Source organism: Oreochromis aureus, linkage group 8, assembly GCF_013358895.1.
Source record: "Oreochromis aureus strain Israel breed Guangdong linkage group 8, ZZ_aureus, whole genome shotgun sequence".
Lineage (NCBI taxonomy): Eukaryota > Metazoa > Chordata > Actinopteri > Cichliformes > Cichlidae > Oreochromis > Oreochromis aureus.
The window spans coordinates 2,304,960-2,323,487 of NC_052949.1; the positions used below are offsets into that span (position 1 = coordinate 2,304,960).

At 44.2% G+C, this 18,528-nt stretch overlaps 1 protein-coding gene across 1 annotated transcript in view; it reads right to left on the minus strand.

Moving 5' to 3' along the window:
• Positions 1-7,235: 7,235 nt before the first annotated feature.
• grid1b (glutamate receptor, ionotropic, delta 1b) overlaps positions 7,236-18,528 on the minus strand; it is a 578,917-nt gene continuing 567,624 nt past the window's right edge. Inside the window, exon 17 of the mRNA XM_039616223.1 lies at positions 7,236-9,181. Coding sequence (XP_039472157.1) covers positions 8,690-9,181 — 492 coding nt within the window. The 3' untranslated portion in view covers positions 7,236-8,689. The remainder of the gene's footprint in view (positions 9,182-18,528) is intronic.

The window sequence follows — 18,528 nt, forward strand, 5'->3', positions numbered from 1 at the left end:
CACAGCTTCTGCGTCCACTGAAAATGGTGTTGATTGGAAGGATTAGCCTTAGACGAAATAATCTCCCCTGAAAAACAGCTTACAGGCACACAGTGTGAGACAAATTAAAGTCCGCCCATCTGCTTTCTCTTGGTGAACAACTTGTCCAGCTTCACGTCCCTCCTGGCGCTGTTCCCTTTGCCCAAATAACATGTCCTGTATGTTTAACTCCAAAATTAAACCTCCAAAGATTTCAGACTTCTTGGTGACATTTTTCCTTTTGTCTGGCAGTGCAGCGTGATGTCTCTGATCACACGCAGGCGAGTTTGTACACCAAAATGTTGAGTTCGGTGTGATATTTAAAGAGAAAATCTGAAAAATCTCAGAGACCTCGTAGCTTCGACTGCAGCCATTCTAGCTTTTAAACACCAAAACATTTCTATTATGAGTTTGTAACTGTTTGACGTGCACAGAGACTTTAAGGGGAATTTTTAATGTGTTAGCGGCGTTCACCTCTCAGAGAAGAAAACGTTGGTTCCCAGTATCGGAGAGACGTCCTGCTGTTATCAAAGCACGGACTCTGGAGAGGATGCTCACGCTGCAGCCGGGCAGCCGTTACCTGAAACCATGAGAAAGTGTTTCTGAAGAAAAATAGAAAAAATAATCTTTAATGTTTTTCTCCTCGGGCAACAAGACACAAACTTCCAAATCGGAAATGATGTGTACACTTCTGATACTCACAAATAGCCTTACATCATGACTGACGTGGGGTTTTTAACCGATACCACCTGCTGGCCTCTTCTACCTCCCTCACAGTCAGTGCTGCACAAAACTGGGTTTAAAACCCAAACCTGCGAGGTCAGAATGTATCAGTTACTTTATGAACAATTTGGGTCAAATCATTTTCAATTATAGCACCAAATCATAAAAACAGTCTTTACATTGTGAAAGACCCTAAAATATAACGGAGAAAACCCCATAAATCATACCTATGAGCAAGCACTTTGGCGACAGTGGGAAGGAAAAACTCCCTTTTAACAGGAAGAAACCTCCGGCAGAACCAGGCTCAGGGAGGGGCGGGGCCATCTGCTGTGATTGGTTGGGGGGAGAGAAGGAAGACAGGATAAAGACATGCTGTGGAAGAGAGACAGAGATTAATAACAGATATGATTCGATGCAGAGAGGTCTATTAACACATAGTGAGTGAAGAAGAAACACCCAGTGCATCATGGGAATCCCCGGCAGCCTACGTCTATTGCAGCATAACTAAGGGAGGATTCAGGGTCACCTGGTCCAGCCCTAACTATATGCTTTAGCAAAAAGGAAAGTTTGAAGCCTAATCTTGAAAGTAGAGATAGTGTCTGTCTCCTGAATCCAAACTGGAAGCTGGTTCCACAGAAGAGGGGCCTGAAAACTGAAGGCTCTGCCTCCCATTCTACTTTTAAATACTCTAGCAACAACAAGTAGGCCTGCAGTGTGAGAGCGAAGTGCTCTAATAGGGTGATATGGTACTACAAGGTCATTAAGATAAGATGGGGCCTGATTATTTAAGACCTTGTATGTGAGGAGCAGGATTTTGAATTCAATTCTGGATTTAACAGGAAGCCAATGAAGGGAAGCCAAAACAGGAGAAATCTGCTCTCTCTTTCTAGTCCCTGTCAGGACTCTTGCTGCAGCATTTGGGATTAACTGAAGGCTTTTTAGCTGTATTTTAGTCCCATTTTATTTGATGAGTAATTGTCTGGGCATCAGGTAATGCAGCTTTATCTCAGTTAAACACAAGGTGCCTCTGACAGCAGCACGAATCCCAGCATGTTATGGCAGCAGTGACAGGACGCTGATGGAGGCTGATGGAGGAGATTGTTTTACAACCAACCGCAATATTTTCCTGACACTTACCCAGCAGTCTTTAATATGTACAGTAAACCAAAATCTAAGCAAAATACAAAGTAAAAGCTCCAAATGGGAGGTGAACCCAACAAAGCCACCATCACCACTCCAGTGTCCTAATGAGGACTGTCTCTAAAAAAACCCTGTAATCTCTGTGGCCTCGGCCATTTTCTCAAGATACTAATGTCAAGATGCATGCAGCATGTGACAACATGTGACACCACCGTGTCACAAAAATGTAGATTTCCTGGCATCAGGACCTGAAGAAAGTGGTTATTTCATCATTAGTGTTTTTAGCCTCTTGATTTGCCTGAAATGTAAAAAGCTGGATTTGAACAAACCTGCTGATTTTGTTGGAAGTCTTTGTTGATGGCTTTATTGAAAATTGTCTCCCGGTGCTCTTCGACCTCCTCCACCACTGCCACGGGCACAGGACAGATTTATTTCCAGCACCAATCACCAAACTCAATTTCATGAAAATCAGTGGAGAACAAAAACTCCAACCTTGAGCCGAGTGTACATACAGACTACTCAGAGGCCTGGTTTATTTGACTTTCCTTCTGTTTCTTTAGAAATTATACAAAATATAATCTTAGATTTTATCACAACTAAACATGATGCATTTATTTTGATTCAGTTAACAGTTACAACCCCAATCATTTCCAGTTCAGCCTGCAGTCGAGGACAAAGAGACGCATTCAGAGCTGATGTTGGAAAAGCTGGTGTTCAGTTTTACTTCATCTTTGCAGCTGGGAAACACCGAGGCACTCACAGAACACAGAATGCAAATTATGACTGAATTATGACATAAACATGTCAGACCTTTTGGTTCCACTTGTCAAACATGACGATTTGCTGCTCTGCTTTCTTTTACATGACGGGAGACTGAACTGATTTGGACTTTAGAGTCTTGGTTGGACATTTGAAGATGTCACCTTGGACGCTGATGACCACTTTATGCAGTTTGGGGGAATTTAAATTAATAAGGAAAACTGTTATCTGCTGATTGATTTAAAGTGGGAGGGACAGAAAATGAGGTGGTTCAGAGTTTAAGTGTTGGTGGTGCAAGTGTCAGAGTAAAGTATATAAAAGATACCATTAGTTTCAGAACTGCTTTGGCTGCTTATACACATTACACAGAACACTTTCTTAAAAGTAATGCAGTTCAGTGATTAATTACTCCAAGGAGAAAGTAATCTGTTACACTGTTTTTGCATTTCTCTGTAAAATGACCTGAAACAGTCTCATTGTTACCAGTTAACAGTATAAACCTACAGGCTACGTCACACAACACAAACCTCGATCATGAGGACACACACAAAGATGAAAACACAGCACAAAGACACTTTGAAGCCGTTGCCATGGTGATTCTGCTTTAGAAACATGAACAGGTAGAAACGGCGGCTGCAGCCTGACTGCTCATCACTTTGTTACCTGTTGAAGTTCAGGGTCTGGCTGCTGGCGTCGGCACTCGCTCAGCTTTCACTCTGGGTTTGTGGCTAGCTTAGCGTTAGCATGCTGTCTGTGCAGATGCTTGCAAACAGCTGAAGTTAGCAGCATAATGGAGCTGTTTCTGTCCATTGTGCTCTCGACCTTTCATGTGATAGATATAACAGTAATGTCCATATCCACTGTGGACGGCGCCGCTTTTTCCTCCTGCAACTCACAAACTCAAATCACACGATAGTGGTGCAAGTGGAACCAATAAGTGGGACAGATAGACAAGCAGATACCAACCTGTCTGCTAACACTCTCCAACCACCGAGCAGCAGTGAAACTTGAGAAAGTCAAAGCACACCAGAAACTGAGACCATTTGTCTTCAAAGTAAAAGCCATGCCTTACTGCTTTTACTTCGAAGGCAAACAGTCTCTTCTTCCTGTCGCACTCTTCACATTTTCACAGCTGGTTGATAAGTAGTTGTCACATGTTTGCAGACTGTTTGCAGACTACTGACGACAGCGGCAATCTGTGAGCAACTAAAGCAATGCAGCACATTTAACAACAGCAAACAACCTCTTAAAAAACACTCGCCAAATGGTCACACAGTTTTACCCAGCAACTGGTGGTTACCATGGGGTCCCTGACCGGTCTGTAGGCCTGTGTGACAGCGGCACAACACTAGCAAGATATGGGACCAACGAGCAGACACAGATACCTGTTAATCAGTGGCAGTGATTAGGACCATGCCAATAAATTACTGGAACTGCATTCACCAAACAGACATTTTAATGTACGAGTCTACAGGGACTGTTTCTATTGGATATTAGATGAAGTGCAGCTTTTGGCACATTTTACCCTCGGAGGTTGCTGCTTCTTGACAATATCACAGTAACAGTTTGCATAAAGTAGAAGAGACGTGTTGTCAGTGACACATATCAGAAACAGATTTGTAAACCATATTTCTTTATTAAACTTTAAGAAACTCCAAGCAGCATATTCATAAATAAAATAAGGGTCTCCCTTAGATGTACTGTGACAGTCTTTATGCTCTGACAGTTCATGTTTTCATCCTCTGTCGGGGTGTTGGAGTTCGAACATAAACAGGACACACATAGGCCCCTGTCGCCCCGCCCTCCTGGTCACTTCCTCATTGCTGACCAATCGTAACCTCGCTCTGTCTGTCCGTCACGTGGTGGAGCACAGTGTGAAAAGCAAGTTGGTTCACAACAGAGAAGCAACTACTGACACAGTAAGAAAACATCCATATAGAGTGTGTTCAGATGGGAGCTGCGTCAGAGTCGAGGACCGTCACGTTTCTGCGTGTCCGTTTACGCACAGGATGAAACACATGGCAGGTTTTACTTGGTGTCACCGGAGAATTCGTTTTCACACAGACACAGAACATAAGCGTTTCAGGAGAGCTCTAACAGAATTATGGTGAAACTGAATAATGAACATTTCTGCTTGGCACAACGTAAATCTTCACAGTCACACGTTAAACCTTTTCTTCCCAGTTCAATGACTCGGATTTAATACATCTATGAAAAACAAACCTTGGTCCTATGATCTGAGTGATTCGGCACAGTGCTTTTACAGTTACATTTCTCAAGTGATCAAGAATTGGGAGCATGAATGAACAGCAACATAACCAATTATTTTATCCACACTCTAAGGTGTTACGTGAGAACGGTATGCGTAGTCAGGGACAAACTGCAAATGTTACCTTTAACCTGTCACTGATAAGAGCCATCGGCTTGTGATTGGTGTTGGAAGAATTTATTCCTAAATTTCTGTGTTCTGTGGTTGAGCCTTTAACAGACTGCTGGATTCAATCAGCCACAGCATTAAAACCACCTGTTCAACAGCTTTGGCTTTTGGACCCATACTGGGATGTCTGGTGGTATCTGATCAGATTTGTTATGGAGCATTTTTCAAAATCACTTTTTGATCTGGGTCAACACTTCGATGTGAACACTGAAAAATACTGGACAAATGGGCTTTGGGAATGCTTCCAAGAGTTTAAGAGGTTGCATTTTTTCTTCGGTTTGTAATTGTTGGATGTGTTGTGCTTTAGTAGTGAACCTATTTGAATTAATAAAGAACTTTTTTATTATTCTGATATCAAATTGTTTGCTTGAAAAGCAAAAAGCTCTAAAGGATTTTTTTGTGTAACATTGCAGAAACTCGAGAGTTGGGCTTAATATGATGGAGACTGCTGCCATTGGGGAGCACCCTTAAGGAGACATTAGGGAGTGTGCTTGCTCTGCACACAGTGATAAAAGCATCGTCTACATCAGGAGTGGAGGACCTCGAGGGCCGGTGTCCTGCAGCTTTTAGATGTGTCCTTGATCCAACACAGCTCATTTAAATGGCTAAATGACCTCCTCAACATGTCTTGAAGTTCTCCAGAGGCCTGGGAATTAACTAATCATGTGATTCAGATGTGTTGACCCAGGGTGAGATCTAAAACCTGCAGGACAACGGCCCTCGAGGCCTGGAGTTCCCCGCCCCTGGTCTACAAGAATATCAGGACCCAGGATTTATAAAAACAGAGGCGTCTCATCACATGCCATCTTTTCTAAGGGACTGCCCAAAAACACCTGGCTGGTAGAAGACTTCAGCTCCAGTATTTCTGCTGTCTGGCTCAGGTTGCTAAAGCTCGCTTCATGAAAGTAAGAATAGAGCATGATATGGACACTTAAAAAGGATATCTTAGTCTGTGAGTCTGGGTTTCCCCAGTGTGGAGGAAATGCTGTGCGACAGGACCGGACAGTAAAACCTCCACAGAACACTCGTGTCTGTAGTTTAATGAACGATTTAATCTGTCGCCTGTCCAACAACCACAAACCTACCAACAACACAAGATTCGATGTCCCATCCACAGAATGAGTTTCGGGACTAAAGCTCTTTATTCTGACAAGTGAAGGTCCCTCAGTTTCCTCTGCCCACGTACACGTTCTATAAATGGAAAGATGAGCGGGTCTGCGTTTGGCTGCTAATGTCCTGAAAACTGTGTGTGATCAACATGGATCCAAACAGCCAGCGTCAGGCTAATGAAAATGAAGTCGACAGTCATTAGGCCCATAGATGTTTGTAATCGCGCTTATGAAAGCAAAAAGGTGGGGGTGACATGGTTGGTTTTATATATTTCTGCTGAAAATACTTTTCCCATAAATGTTCCTCTTACAGTATCCTATAGAGAAAAAACAATCCAGTGTTTAGCAAATATATTTAACTTCCCTCTATTTTACAAGCAGTTGAGGTATGGCACCTGCAGAACGGCCATCATCGTGAGCCTCTGTCTGCACTTTGGGTAATGACGCCCTCTGTCATCCCTGCAGGTGATAATGGATCTCATTAGGAATGACTTGTGGAAATACGATGCCTCTCTGAGTCACTCTCTCACTCCTCGTTAGAAAAACTGCACTGCTTTGCGAGAAGAAACCTGCGTACAAGAGCGTGACGTTAAATTCTCTAGTATAAAAATTAAAGACATATCTAGTTAGTACCTTTATATTTTTTCTTAAGGTTAAGGCTGCGTTCACACCGACCGCTGTTGGAACTCGACCGAGCTTCGATATTTGGCCCCAAACGAAGCATTACGACTGCCTGAAAACACAAGTGTCGGCCCTCCTTTAGGAACTCTGTGGGAGCGGTTAGTAAGAGTAACAATGGAAAGGCGAATACGTTTGATTTGATATGTCACAACTTTTCTTGTGTTTCAGGTCTGTAATTTCAGACTTTCAGACTTCAACTGTTGCCCACTCTGGCAACAGTTGAAGTTTGTTTGAATAAATTAGTAACCATCAATTTGAATCTGACACTTCCTTCAAATTCAAACAAAGAAAAATATCAAATAAAATGAATATCAGGCTGGCTGATACTCTGCAGCCGTTTCTGTTTTTGTATATATTTGGCTAACAAGAGGGTCTGTCTCAGAGTTGGGAAGAATACCAGTACTTGTTTTAAATTGGTGCCAACTTTTCATTAGTCTAAAAGCATCTGGACAGAGTTTCATAGAAAAGGACAGTAACTGATTTTTACTTGTTTGCTGGCGGCGCGATGAAGAAGACGTACTCTAAAACTATTCATCATTTAAAAGGTGCAAGCATCTCTCAGACCTGAAACCCAGAACAAGTGTTTTTGTGTTCCTGATTTCCTCATCTCGAAGTCGGGTTGGTTTCTGTTTGATGTCTAAAGCTCTGTGGTTCATGCAACCCTAAACATGTCCATTTTTTTCCATAGCTTAAAATACAGAAGTAATTCTCTTCATTTTGAAGCTTTAATGTGACCCAGAAAAGGTTTTTGTAATAAGTGGTTAAACGGGACTACAGAAACAGTTGGGAGATTTCATCACGTCGAATGCGCGACTGCATTTAAAGTTCAAAAATATGATATTTGACTTTAAGAATAAGACCTGTACCGCGTGGGTAGGGAACCGCGGTTCTACACCCTGTCATGTTCCACAAAGAGGCCAGGCTTGCATGACTGCATCATCGTTTGACCTAAAGACAGCGGTCGGTGCGCTCGCAGCCGTACGTACTCTTCTTTGCTCGTCACAAACTGAGACTCTCACCTGGACAGTACTGACGCCAAATAAAAACTCGCTATAAAAACAAACCATTGAGCTGTGTGTAAAATATGAACCCAATAAAAACCCACTTGTTTCCCCGCAGTGTTTGAATGAACACCATTTACAGTCAACGTAAGAAAAGAATGTAGACTTTTGCTTGGAAAAAACTATGTATATTATATATTTAATACAAATGGGGAAAAAAACAAAGAGTGATTTTTTTTTTTGTCCGATGCTGAAGATATATATAGGGTTGGTACAGAGGTGCATAACAGTAGGTGTCCAACACTAAAAATGTCCCTACAGCGGTGCATCATGGGTAGTCGTTTACATCAATGAGTTGTGGAGAGACATCGTTTAATTTCGGCACTTAGAAAACAATCACAATGAATTTCGCGTCATTGTTTTAAATGAACAAAATTTACAAAGCCATTCAAACAGTCATAACTTTTTCATCAATGTTTATATATATTTTTTTTATCTCATTTTGTTTGTTTTTATAACTCAACTTCAAAAATTGAGAATATTCAAAATACACTTTAACCTCACTTCGTTCTCTTGGTATTTACAGATATGTACACGAGAAAAATTACACCCTCCAGCCCGCCCGCCCGCTTTTTGTTGTTTTTTGTTAGATTTTTCGTGTGTGTTTCTGAACAGATAGTGAGATACAAAATCTTTTTACTTTGTACATATATGTTTTTTTCCTCTATAGTTCCCCAACCTGCCTCGCATCCGAACCTGGACCCAAGTCCAGAGAGCAACCTCCCTCCCACCCCCCCAACGCCCCCTTTACCCCTCCGATCTTATATCGATGTACTGTGGGTGGCCTCAATGGCTTCGGGTATGGGTCCTGCGGAGACTGCCTGGTAGGACATTGGCATGGGTGTCTTGCCAGGGCTCTGCCGGAAGAGCCCCCCGTTGGGCGCCCTGTGTTTGCACTGCATGGTGCCGCTGAGGCTGGTGCTGCTGAGCGGGTGGTGTGGGGGCAACGTGCTGCTGCCAGGGCCCTGGGATGGGGGTAGCGTCCTGCCTAGGGTCCCCCCATGGTGAGGGTGGGGAAGAGGAGGAGGTGGTGCCCCCTCCCCGGGGAGGAAGGTGGTCACAGCGAGGCCCGAGGGCGGGTAGTCCCGCCTGGACTCCGGGCCCGGGACCAGAGAGGCCTGGCTGGGCTGCATGCTGCCGATGTCCAGCGCAGAGATCTCGATAGAGGGGCCGGGGATCTGCTTGTGGGCCAAGTCCTCGTCCAAAAGACTGTTCATACGACGATGCACCTGTTCCAGATTCACCTCCTTGTCCTATAGGTTGAGGAGTGGGGCGGTGGGGTGGGGATGGAGGAGGACAGTGGAGAGACAGGGGGAGGGAGAGAGGGAGGGAGGGACACAGAGGCTGAGATTGGCGATGGGCCGATTTCTCAGACTGTTTCAGGTCAGCGTGTGCTCCATGCATTCTCAATCTGATATGGGTTTGTTTGTTTTTTTAACTGACGAGCTTCTATCAGCGATCCAGCTGATAGACAGGCCCGGTTTCATTTTGTAGTCTGGTTTGAAGAGCCCAGTGGGAACTGAGGCCACAGAAACCAATCTGAATGTGCAACTTGAAATCAAACTTGGCCAGTGAGCAGTAAAGGCTTGATGTATGGAGGAAGCCGACCCTGGAGCCAAGCTGACTGTCGTGTGCTGTAGAGCTGTTGGAGGCTTGAATATGACGAGATTGTCATGAATCACATCTGAGATCAATTTTAGATTTATAAACTGAAGCTATGTTTGTGCTTTCTTTACCCTCGCCGCCCTTGGAGCTGCTACATTTGTCGCAGGAGGATCAGAGAATTGGTTTCCTATCAGAATAATTTAATCGCCACACTGGCTGACGATGCATCTCCTGCTGACTGCAGCCATGCATACTTGTTAGGTATTAATAGACACCCAAGTGTTTCCCTGTTGAACTGCAGATCTGCTTTAGTACACTGGGTCGGGGGAAGGTAAAGGACGAGGGGCGGGCGGGAGGAAGGAGGCGTGATTCGCATAGTGAAAGCGAGGCTTTGAGTCTGAGGTCAGATTCTCGACACGTCTGCATACGACTGCTGCAGCGCGGCCGGCTGATGATGCCGGTTTTAGGAGAGAGTCTTAAAGCGACCAATCGCTTTACAGCAAACCAGTTAACGTTCCTGAACGTAGCCTGGCCTGGCTCCAGCATCGGGCTCGCTCGCTTCAGTCCAGAAACACAGTGAGATTAGTCCCAGGAACTCATCACAGTGACACCGGCGACACTCGGCACAATGCACACAACACATTACAGATTAATACCACATACATATTCAGTCATGGTGCAGTGTTAGCAGCATATAATACAGAAGGCATGCAACTACCCCACCCGACCCCCACACCCGCAGGTTTGATCATTTCGAGTTTGTTTTACTGTCACACTGTTGGGATTACTACTGGCATTGAATAAAAATCGCTGTTCATGATTTTATTTCACTGATAAACAGATCATGTGACTGTTCAAAACGTTCTGGGCAGTTTTGTTAAATTATGAGAGATTTTATGAGCTCAGATCAAAGTTATTGAGAAGCTTCTGTACAGCTACGATCTGAGCAAAATCAGAGCGTATTCTGGATCCAGGGACTGGATGCATGATGGTGAAATGATGCAGTGTCAGACTGCTAATGTTAAAAATGTTAAACTGGCAAACCAGCAGCCGGCTCTAACTGCAAACAGTGACAGGGGATGGTACGAGAGCTGGTTCTCTGCAGAGCACTCGACTTTACGCCGTGTTTGGTTGTGGTGTTGATCTGACTGAGAAGCTGAAGGACGCCGCCTGCTCGCACATTGGTGACCTGCCGGTTACACGCACTCCTTATCACACCCTGCTCAATCTTTTCTTCTTGCTCGTAGATCAAATGAGCTGAAGCCTCATTTTCTCAGAGATTTCTATCGACATCAGGAACAGATGCTCCTGTTGGCCAGTCGACACTCTGTGTCACCAAATCACCCAGGACCTGACCTCTTTGTGCTCGGGTGCAGTGCTCTTTTAGTTAACAGGATGAAGACTTAACATGAAATAAACAAGGAAGAAGTTTGTCTCTGAGAGTCATCTAAAGTAAAGTGTGAGCTCTGCAGATGAACATTTCTTCATGTAGAGTGGTGCAGAGAGCCCTTCTGGTGGAAACCCACTAGCGAAGCCTCCGACTCTCAGAGCATCTCGATGCGCTGCGGTGGAGCAGCGCCGAGGCTAATCGTATACCTTTGTTCCAACCTCTAAGCAACACATGAACATGCAGTGTGTTTGCTTTGAATGATCCCACTCCAGCCTCTGAGAGCTCCTCTCAAAGCCAATTAAAACATCTCAGCTCAGGTTATTGTTTCAGCCGACCGGCGCCTCATTAAAATATGTTTTCAAACTGGCAGCTAGCCTAAATAAATAAATGCCAGGGATTAAACCTCAGCCGGTCGTTAAAGGCAGGCTGGTGATGTAAGTGCACAGGAAGAAAACAACAGCCGTCTGAAAGTCTCCATTAATTTGGAAAACAAACAGCTCTTTTAATGAGTGCTCCCACTGGGGGGCCTTTTAAATCACTCTGCCTCCTGCTACTTTGCAAATACTGTGACTGTCGAGTGGGTTGTGCTCAAGTGCGATAAGAACAGTTACTGATTGTTTCTGGCTCATTTTAGATTCAAGTGGCCCTGCGAAACGTAGCAGAAGATGAGCGAAGGCTGTTCTGCACGGCGATCGCCTCTAACACCAACATGTTCCATCTGATAACATCTTATTAACCAAAGGTCACCATCGACTGTAGCTCTACATCCAACCCAGCTGAGGAGAAATTTGCTAGATGTTGAGATTTGGTGGAAAGATGAAAGCTCAAAGTTGTCTTTTCTGGTTGTATAAGGAGGTAATTTTAACCCAAAATTTAGTTTTACAGTGAAAGTACATCTCTTCCTCCTGAACACCTCTGACCAGCAGCTTATTACGGGGATAATGAGGCATGACCTCAAAGGAGGTCATTTAGATGGCGTATACACTTTTGTATAGTAGGTAATACTTGACTATGTAAGTTGGTGACATGGTTGTAACCCACAACTTTGTCAGAACTGCCAATCAAGTGCAATAAAAAAGACAAAAGACAAGAACGTGTGTTTGCATTTCTGTTTTAAATTCAGCAGCAAGGCGTGAAATTGTATCCTAGTGTTTTCATTGTTGCCATCTCGACTGTCCAGCTGCATGCTCATTGGCTAACGACTTGCCAGTCACAGGTTTTTGGCCTGTGGGGGTTTACCCTGCGTAATCCCACATCTTAAACATAGAATGACCAAAACTGACGAAACTTTGACTTTTTTTTAATCCTTAGGTCCAGGCACAGGGCTGTGATCTTCACTCTGACAGGACCAGATGTCTTCTTGCAGGACTTTTTGCAAAATGGTTCTTCTTTATAATATAATTGTTTTTCCAATATCTTTCCAAATTCCTGGAAAAGCGTTGTCCCCTTTCAGTTTTCAACCAAATCTCGATTGTATAGTGACACGTTTTAAAAGCCACAGCTGACTCACTGATGGATCAGTGCGCTTGCTGGAAACAACGTGAGGGGCTCTTCTTGTGCCATGGTCCTGCCCTCTTAGAGGGAACTGTTACTGCTGCTCAATGCAAAGTTATTCAGATTTATTGGTGACGAGTTATTTCTATTCCATAATTAATGGGGTGCTCCAATTTGTAGATCACGAGGGCTGAGGGTGACAATTATGTCAATAATGCTGTCACCTCATCTCAGTCCAGCTAAATGTCTGTGGAAGATTTTGGAGTAAACGTTGGACCAGCGTCTCTCCCACCATCAATAAACGATGAGTTCATGTCTCCAGCAGACTTGAAGAAACTTCTAGAAAAGTCAATGAAGCTGTTTAGAGAGCACAAAGTAGCCCAACATCTTACCAACACATGTTTCCCATCAGTGCTACGACAGTTCTGTGTAGGTACCAAAAACAGTCCATGTTTCAGCAGGTTTGAGGAATTTTATGTGGCAAAGAGACGAAGACCAAGAGCATCACCGAGTGCATTTAAATGGAGGAGAATCCTGGTTTTCAATGTTTTACTGGAATACTGATTTTCAAAAACAGTCAGTTGTTTAATGAAAGAGTTAAATTTGCTCGGTCATCACTTAAATAACAAACACAGAAATGCTGAGCAAAAGCCACAGACACTCTTCGTCTGGAAACATGACACATGGCATGCAGTCCTCAGAAAGCAGATATTAATATTTATCACGCGTGCAAGAAAATCCAGAACAACATTTCTGTGTCTTCATTTAATCATTGAATCCACAATGTGGTCAAAGCCTCCAGATAAGCACACTCGGTAAAGCCGCAGTCAGGAATCCTCTACAGCCACACCAGTGCTTCTGACAGAAGACACGTTCGCCGTCTTAATTTAGGCTTAGAAATGAGTAATAACCGATAGGTCCAGATTTTATTACCAGCTACTGACACCATAAGATGAAAGGTCAAGTGAGGCAAATCATTTTTTTCAATTTAGATTCAGCTTGGCAAAGCAAAACCATATTTTCTGCGTTCTTCATTGTGGTTTTCAGTCGATCGATGGACATCTTAATCAATAAAGTGCTGTTGACCTTAGGTCAGAAGGTCTTACTACAAGTAATTAGATGAGTGCATGACTTTCTTAAGCTGTTATTGACCTTTATTTTTCAAAATGTTGGAGTGAAAGGGGAACGTCCGAGCTCTCAAAGCATGGATCTGAACCTGTGCAGAGGAAAAATGATCCAGGTGCAGGTGCAACATTGTTTTGAGGAGATCGCCGGTTCAGAGGCGAGTGACATCACATGTGAACGCCACACTGTTCAGATTGAACACTTCAGGTTCCAGCTGCCACTTCAGTTGATTGGATAATTTTTACAATGAAATCTGAAATGGAGTCTGGCTTTGTGAAGCTAATTTGCTGTTAGCTAAGTGGCTCTCCAAAAGTCTTAAAGTCAAACTTTTTCTAATGCAGTCTGGCTCCATCAGGGAAATTTGCCAGCTGCCACTTTCACACAGCAGCTACTTTGAGCTGATTCAGATGGAGATAATCATTTCTGCCAGAGAGAAACAGAAGGTACGATCAAAAAGACTTTGCCTGTGAAAAACAAAAAAGATTTTCTTACATTTGGGAGTTTTTCATGTGAGCTTATGTCAAGGATAAAAGCTGGTTCTCCAACTACAACCCAAAGACTCTTCCCCTTAAACCCGAGAGTTTTAAGGGGAAGAGTTCAGTATCCAGGGATGAAGGTGGCAAAACCAGAAGCATCTTATAGTCTTTCTCCAGGGTCAGATGCAAAATTCTGCTATGAGTTCCTGAGCTGTTTCCTGAAGCTTCTCAGTCACCTCAACACGATTCTCACTCACTGCTTGCCCTGTGTGAGATTTGGCTCCTTGCAATGTTAAAATTTAATTCAAGGCAAAGGTTTGCAAATGCACATGCAGGCCTTCCACGGAGCTTCTTGCTGGTTGGAGGCTCGATCACCGATATTTTTATGGCCACCAACTCAAAACTATCCTTATCAAGCTTTCTGATATTTAGCTGTTCCAAATTTTCGCAGATGTCTTGATGAATTTTTAAAGGTTTATGCAAACACTGCTCAGTAAAAGCTGTGTGAAAGGTGTGTATCTGAAAGGCACTGAGTTTGTCGTGAGGCTTGGTGATTCTGTTCTCCCGAAACAGGTCAAACTGAGGTGTGAGGTCAGCCCTTATGAAATGTGTTCAAACAGTTAAAGATGACCAAATGAGAGAAAGCAAGGAGAAACAGAAAAGGCCCCGTGAGAAGCGGGAGGGTTTCTAATGATGACGGGATGTAGTAGCGAGATGGTTCTCAGAAGGTTACAACTTTATCATCTGCACAGAGCAAAATACTAATTCTTCATTATTATTATTATTCTACACTCCTCTAATTAGCAAACTCTGCTTAATAAGCTTTATACCAGGGGAAGAATGTCGAGTTCCTACCTTTAAAATGATCATGGACATAATTGAATTTGTGCTGGAAACTGACAAAAATGACTTCCTGTATGCCTGCAGATTTAGTTTCAGAACATCAGAAAGACTTTAACCCCCGAAATGAAAAAACAAAAACAAAGAGGAGCTTGGCGACGGCACACATGTGTTTGATTTCTTTTGTCGTATTTTTGAAGGTTGTATATAGGAGGTCTATTCTGACCTGTGTCAATAGCTTCTGCTTCATCCCAGCCTCTCTCTCTGTCTGTCCAAATGTCCCTCCTCCCCTCCGATGAAGCAGTTGTAATGTCATTATATGTCAATGGACCAGAAACCCTTGCCAGCCTGTAATCCTTAGTAACCTGCACGAGATCATAGACAGTCAAGTGTAAATCAAAAAATGAAAAGGATAGATGGAGAGAAGGAGAGGAGATAGATAACAGGGGTGTCCACATTGACATATAATTTGCAACAAGACGTGACACAGTGATAGAACCAGGGGTTACGGACGGGGATGTCGGAGACAGATCTTATTGCTAAAGGGTGACACACCCAGCGTGCACACTGCCTGCTCACACTTTAGTTTATGGATCCACATCGAGGCCTTCCTGCCTGTTTGTCCCCTGTCACATGACTGAAGCCTGTCTGGTGGGGATGTTCGCACAGTGAGGTGAGGTCAGCCCTGCGAGGTGCTGGGAGGTGTATGTTGTTGATGTCTGGAGGCAGGACATGGAAAGGCAGGTCTGAGGTCAGTTTCGTGTTCGAGTCTTTGGTAGCGCCCGTGTCCCCGTTTCAAACAATATACAGACACAGCACACACGACACGTCAGTGTAGGCTGGCTGTAACTCCAACATCCATTTTCCTCCTTGTTGGGCTCAGACTTTTGGATATTTTTGTCCCACCTTCATTTTTAACATGAATACTTGGTGGTTCTCAACCAATAACAAACGTCATGTATGACTGGAGGGAGGAGTCAAAGACTGAATGGAGCTAACTCGGGTTTAGCAGCGCGGCTTCAGAAGTGACCACATCGTAGTGTGGAGCGCCAAGTTATCAGCTGATCATTAATCTCTTTGTCCCGCCTTCCTCCCCTCACCTCTAACCAGTCGCAGCAGATCCGCCCCACTTCCTGTTAAAAGGGAGTTTTTCCTTCCCACTGTCGCCAAAGTGCTGCTCATAGGGGATCATATGATTGTTGGGTTTTTCTCTGTATTGTAGGGTTTTACAATCGTAAATGTAAATAAAACTCTGAGTAACTCTGGTCACTCAAAGCTTATTCAAATGATGCATGTGACATATTTTCACTTTCACAGAGGATTGTGGGTTAGAAGGACCAAAACATTTGAACTCAGTGTGGAAGTGCCAAAAGCTGCAGTTCCTCTAATGTCCACTTGGGGCTGTCTCCATCAGTGAGTCTTGCCCCATAGACTCCTGTGTTGACTGGCAGGTGGATGGGGACACAGGCGGCTGTAGCTGCTAGCTGTCTGCTAGGCTCCACCTCAGCTAACTGGAGTCCCTGAACTGGACCCGTGGACCATGTTTGTGCTGTTGGAGCATTTTTAATGACATTATCTGACCAACTATACAGCTGCTGGGACGTTATTGTACTAACAGACCTTTCTAGAAGTCTGAGCTCCAGTTTTGGTGCACGGGGAGATTCTAGGACGTTTATTAGCAGATGTCTGGGTGGTAGAGATTTTTCACTTTGCAGGATGCTTTGTGCTGCTGGTCAGGGCTTTCTCTACAATATCATGTGTAGTTCTACGCTGCACTGTGTTGGTATTCTGTTAGGTGAGGCCGCTGATCTCTGTTCAAAGCTTTTATCCTCTCACGCTGACACAGAAGCAGACGACTGCCTCACCTGTTTGAAGGTTATATCAGGTGTACCTCACTCTGTTCTCTGCAGGCTGATGTCTGTAGCATCACTCTGCAGCCACAAGTACAGAAATCATCCGACTGAAGGTGTTTCAGGTGTCAAAATGTCCCATTTAAACTTTCACTCATGTCCATATTTCATGCTGAGTGATGTCACAGCTCTGGTGTGAGGAGATTGGCTGCCACTAACGATTATGCATGAAACCTGATTATTAATAATTTAGTTTGTAATTGGATATTTATTTTAATACTGACTGAAAGTATTGATCTTTGTTACTGAGTTTCCTGCACGTTTGCTTCTGTGGCTGCAGACAGAGTGAAAGGTTACGCTGATAAGCTCCCTGCTTAAACCTTTTGTGGCCCTTTCAGGGAAAAAAGCTCTAAAAAGCCACTTTGCACAGCAGACAGTTGGAGCCCAGCGAGGTGAGCAAAGGGGAACATTTAGCAGCTAAAGAGCTGCACGTTCACGACTCCGATGGGACGAAACTCGATGAGCTGATGCTGAATTTGTTTTGGAGTCAGATTTCTTATTGAAGCTTTATGGCCTGTTGCAGATGTGCAGCAGCAGCAGCCGCTGAAACTGTCAAATTCTCATCTGCAGAGCCAAAGTTCCCACATTCACACTTTGAAATGGCAGCAGCGTAAAATTACACGGAGCACTTGTATGTCAGAGCCGGTCTATTGTTTGGCACAGGGACAGCGTCACTCTGAGAGGTTAACACCTCGCAGTTTGACAGATTTGTGTTTTTTAATGACGTCGTGTTAAATCGGAACAATATGATCCTGTTGTGACGGGAGAAGTTCTGGATAATTATCCGCTAAAGACGTTTCAATTATGGGATGTTTCCAGCTCTGGAGGAGGCGGCCGTTCATTAATATCGATCGGGGGTGCGTTCATCTTTCACGAACCGCAGGTGTAACTATTAGCTCGGCTGTAGGAGCAGCGTGTGTTTCATTAATAAAAGAGCGAGGTGGTCGCTGAGTTCCCAGTGATTTTTATTCAGTAGGCACTTGGTGAGGCTCGAGTTTCCAACAACAACAGCGCACGGTTGTTAAAACGCAGGTCAAGCTGCGTTTCATGTGACAAACAACTTTTTTTTTTCCACGCTAAAATGTCGGTAAGTGTCCTTCTCTGCCTGAGCAAGCTCCCACCCTCTCTCCTGCTAATTAGAATCTCTTTTAACAACCCCTGGGTGCAGAAAATTACCAAAGCCTTACCACACAAAATGAGTTTATAACAATAATTCAATACCGAGCACTTGAATGGCTACAGAGCCGCCGCTGTGGGAATTAATCATTAAAGTCTGCGGGTGTTTCCACGCTGGGGTTCGTCGGGAAGCATGCGGATCGTGCTACGAGCCGAATCCTGACTGGCTGAGCTAATTCGGCACCGTTTGCTCGTAAGGCCTCGTCGTTTTATGAGCATATTAGTAAAGGTAATGGTGAGGTGGAGTGTGCCCTGGATGAGCTCTGGTAGTTCAGGACAGGGTGGGTGGGGAGCGATGCACGGGTAAAATAAAAAAATGAAGGAGGTGTTGTAATAATAATAAGAAGGTGGAGAAGAGACCAAATTTGATTTCAGTCAGCGGCACAGAGCACATCTACCTACTCTGCCCTGCCCCCCCGCCCTCTGTCCCCCAGCTCTCCGACACTAGACTGACTCCTAAACCTCTCTCCTCTACAGCTGGGTGTACTGGAGCTCCACTAAGTCGGGGCTCGCGTCTGCGGCTGGATCCTTAAAGTAGAGTGTGGCAGTGTCTTCCCCCCGCTGGCCCGTCCGCCGGGCCCTGT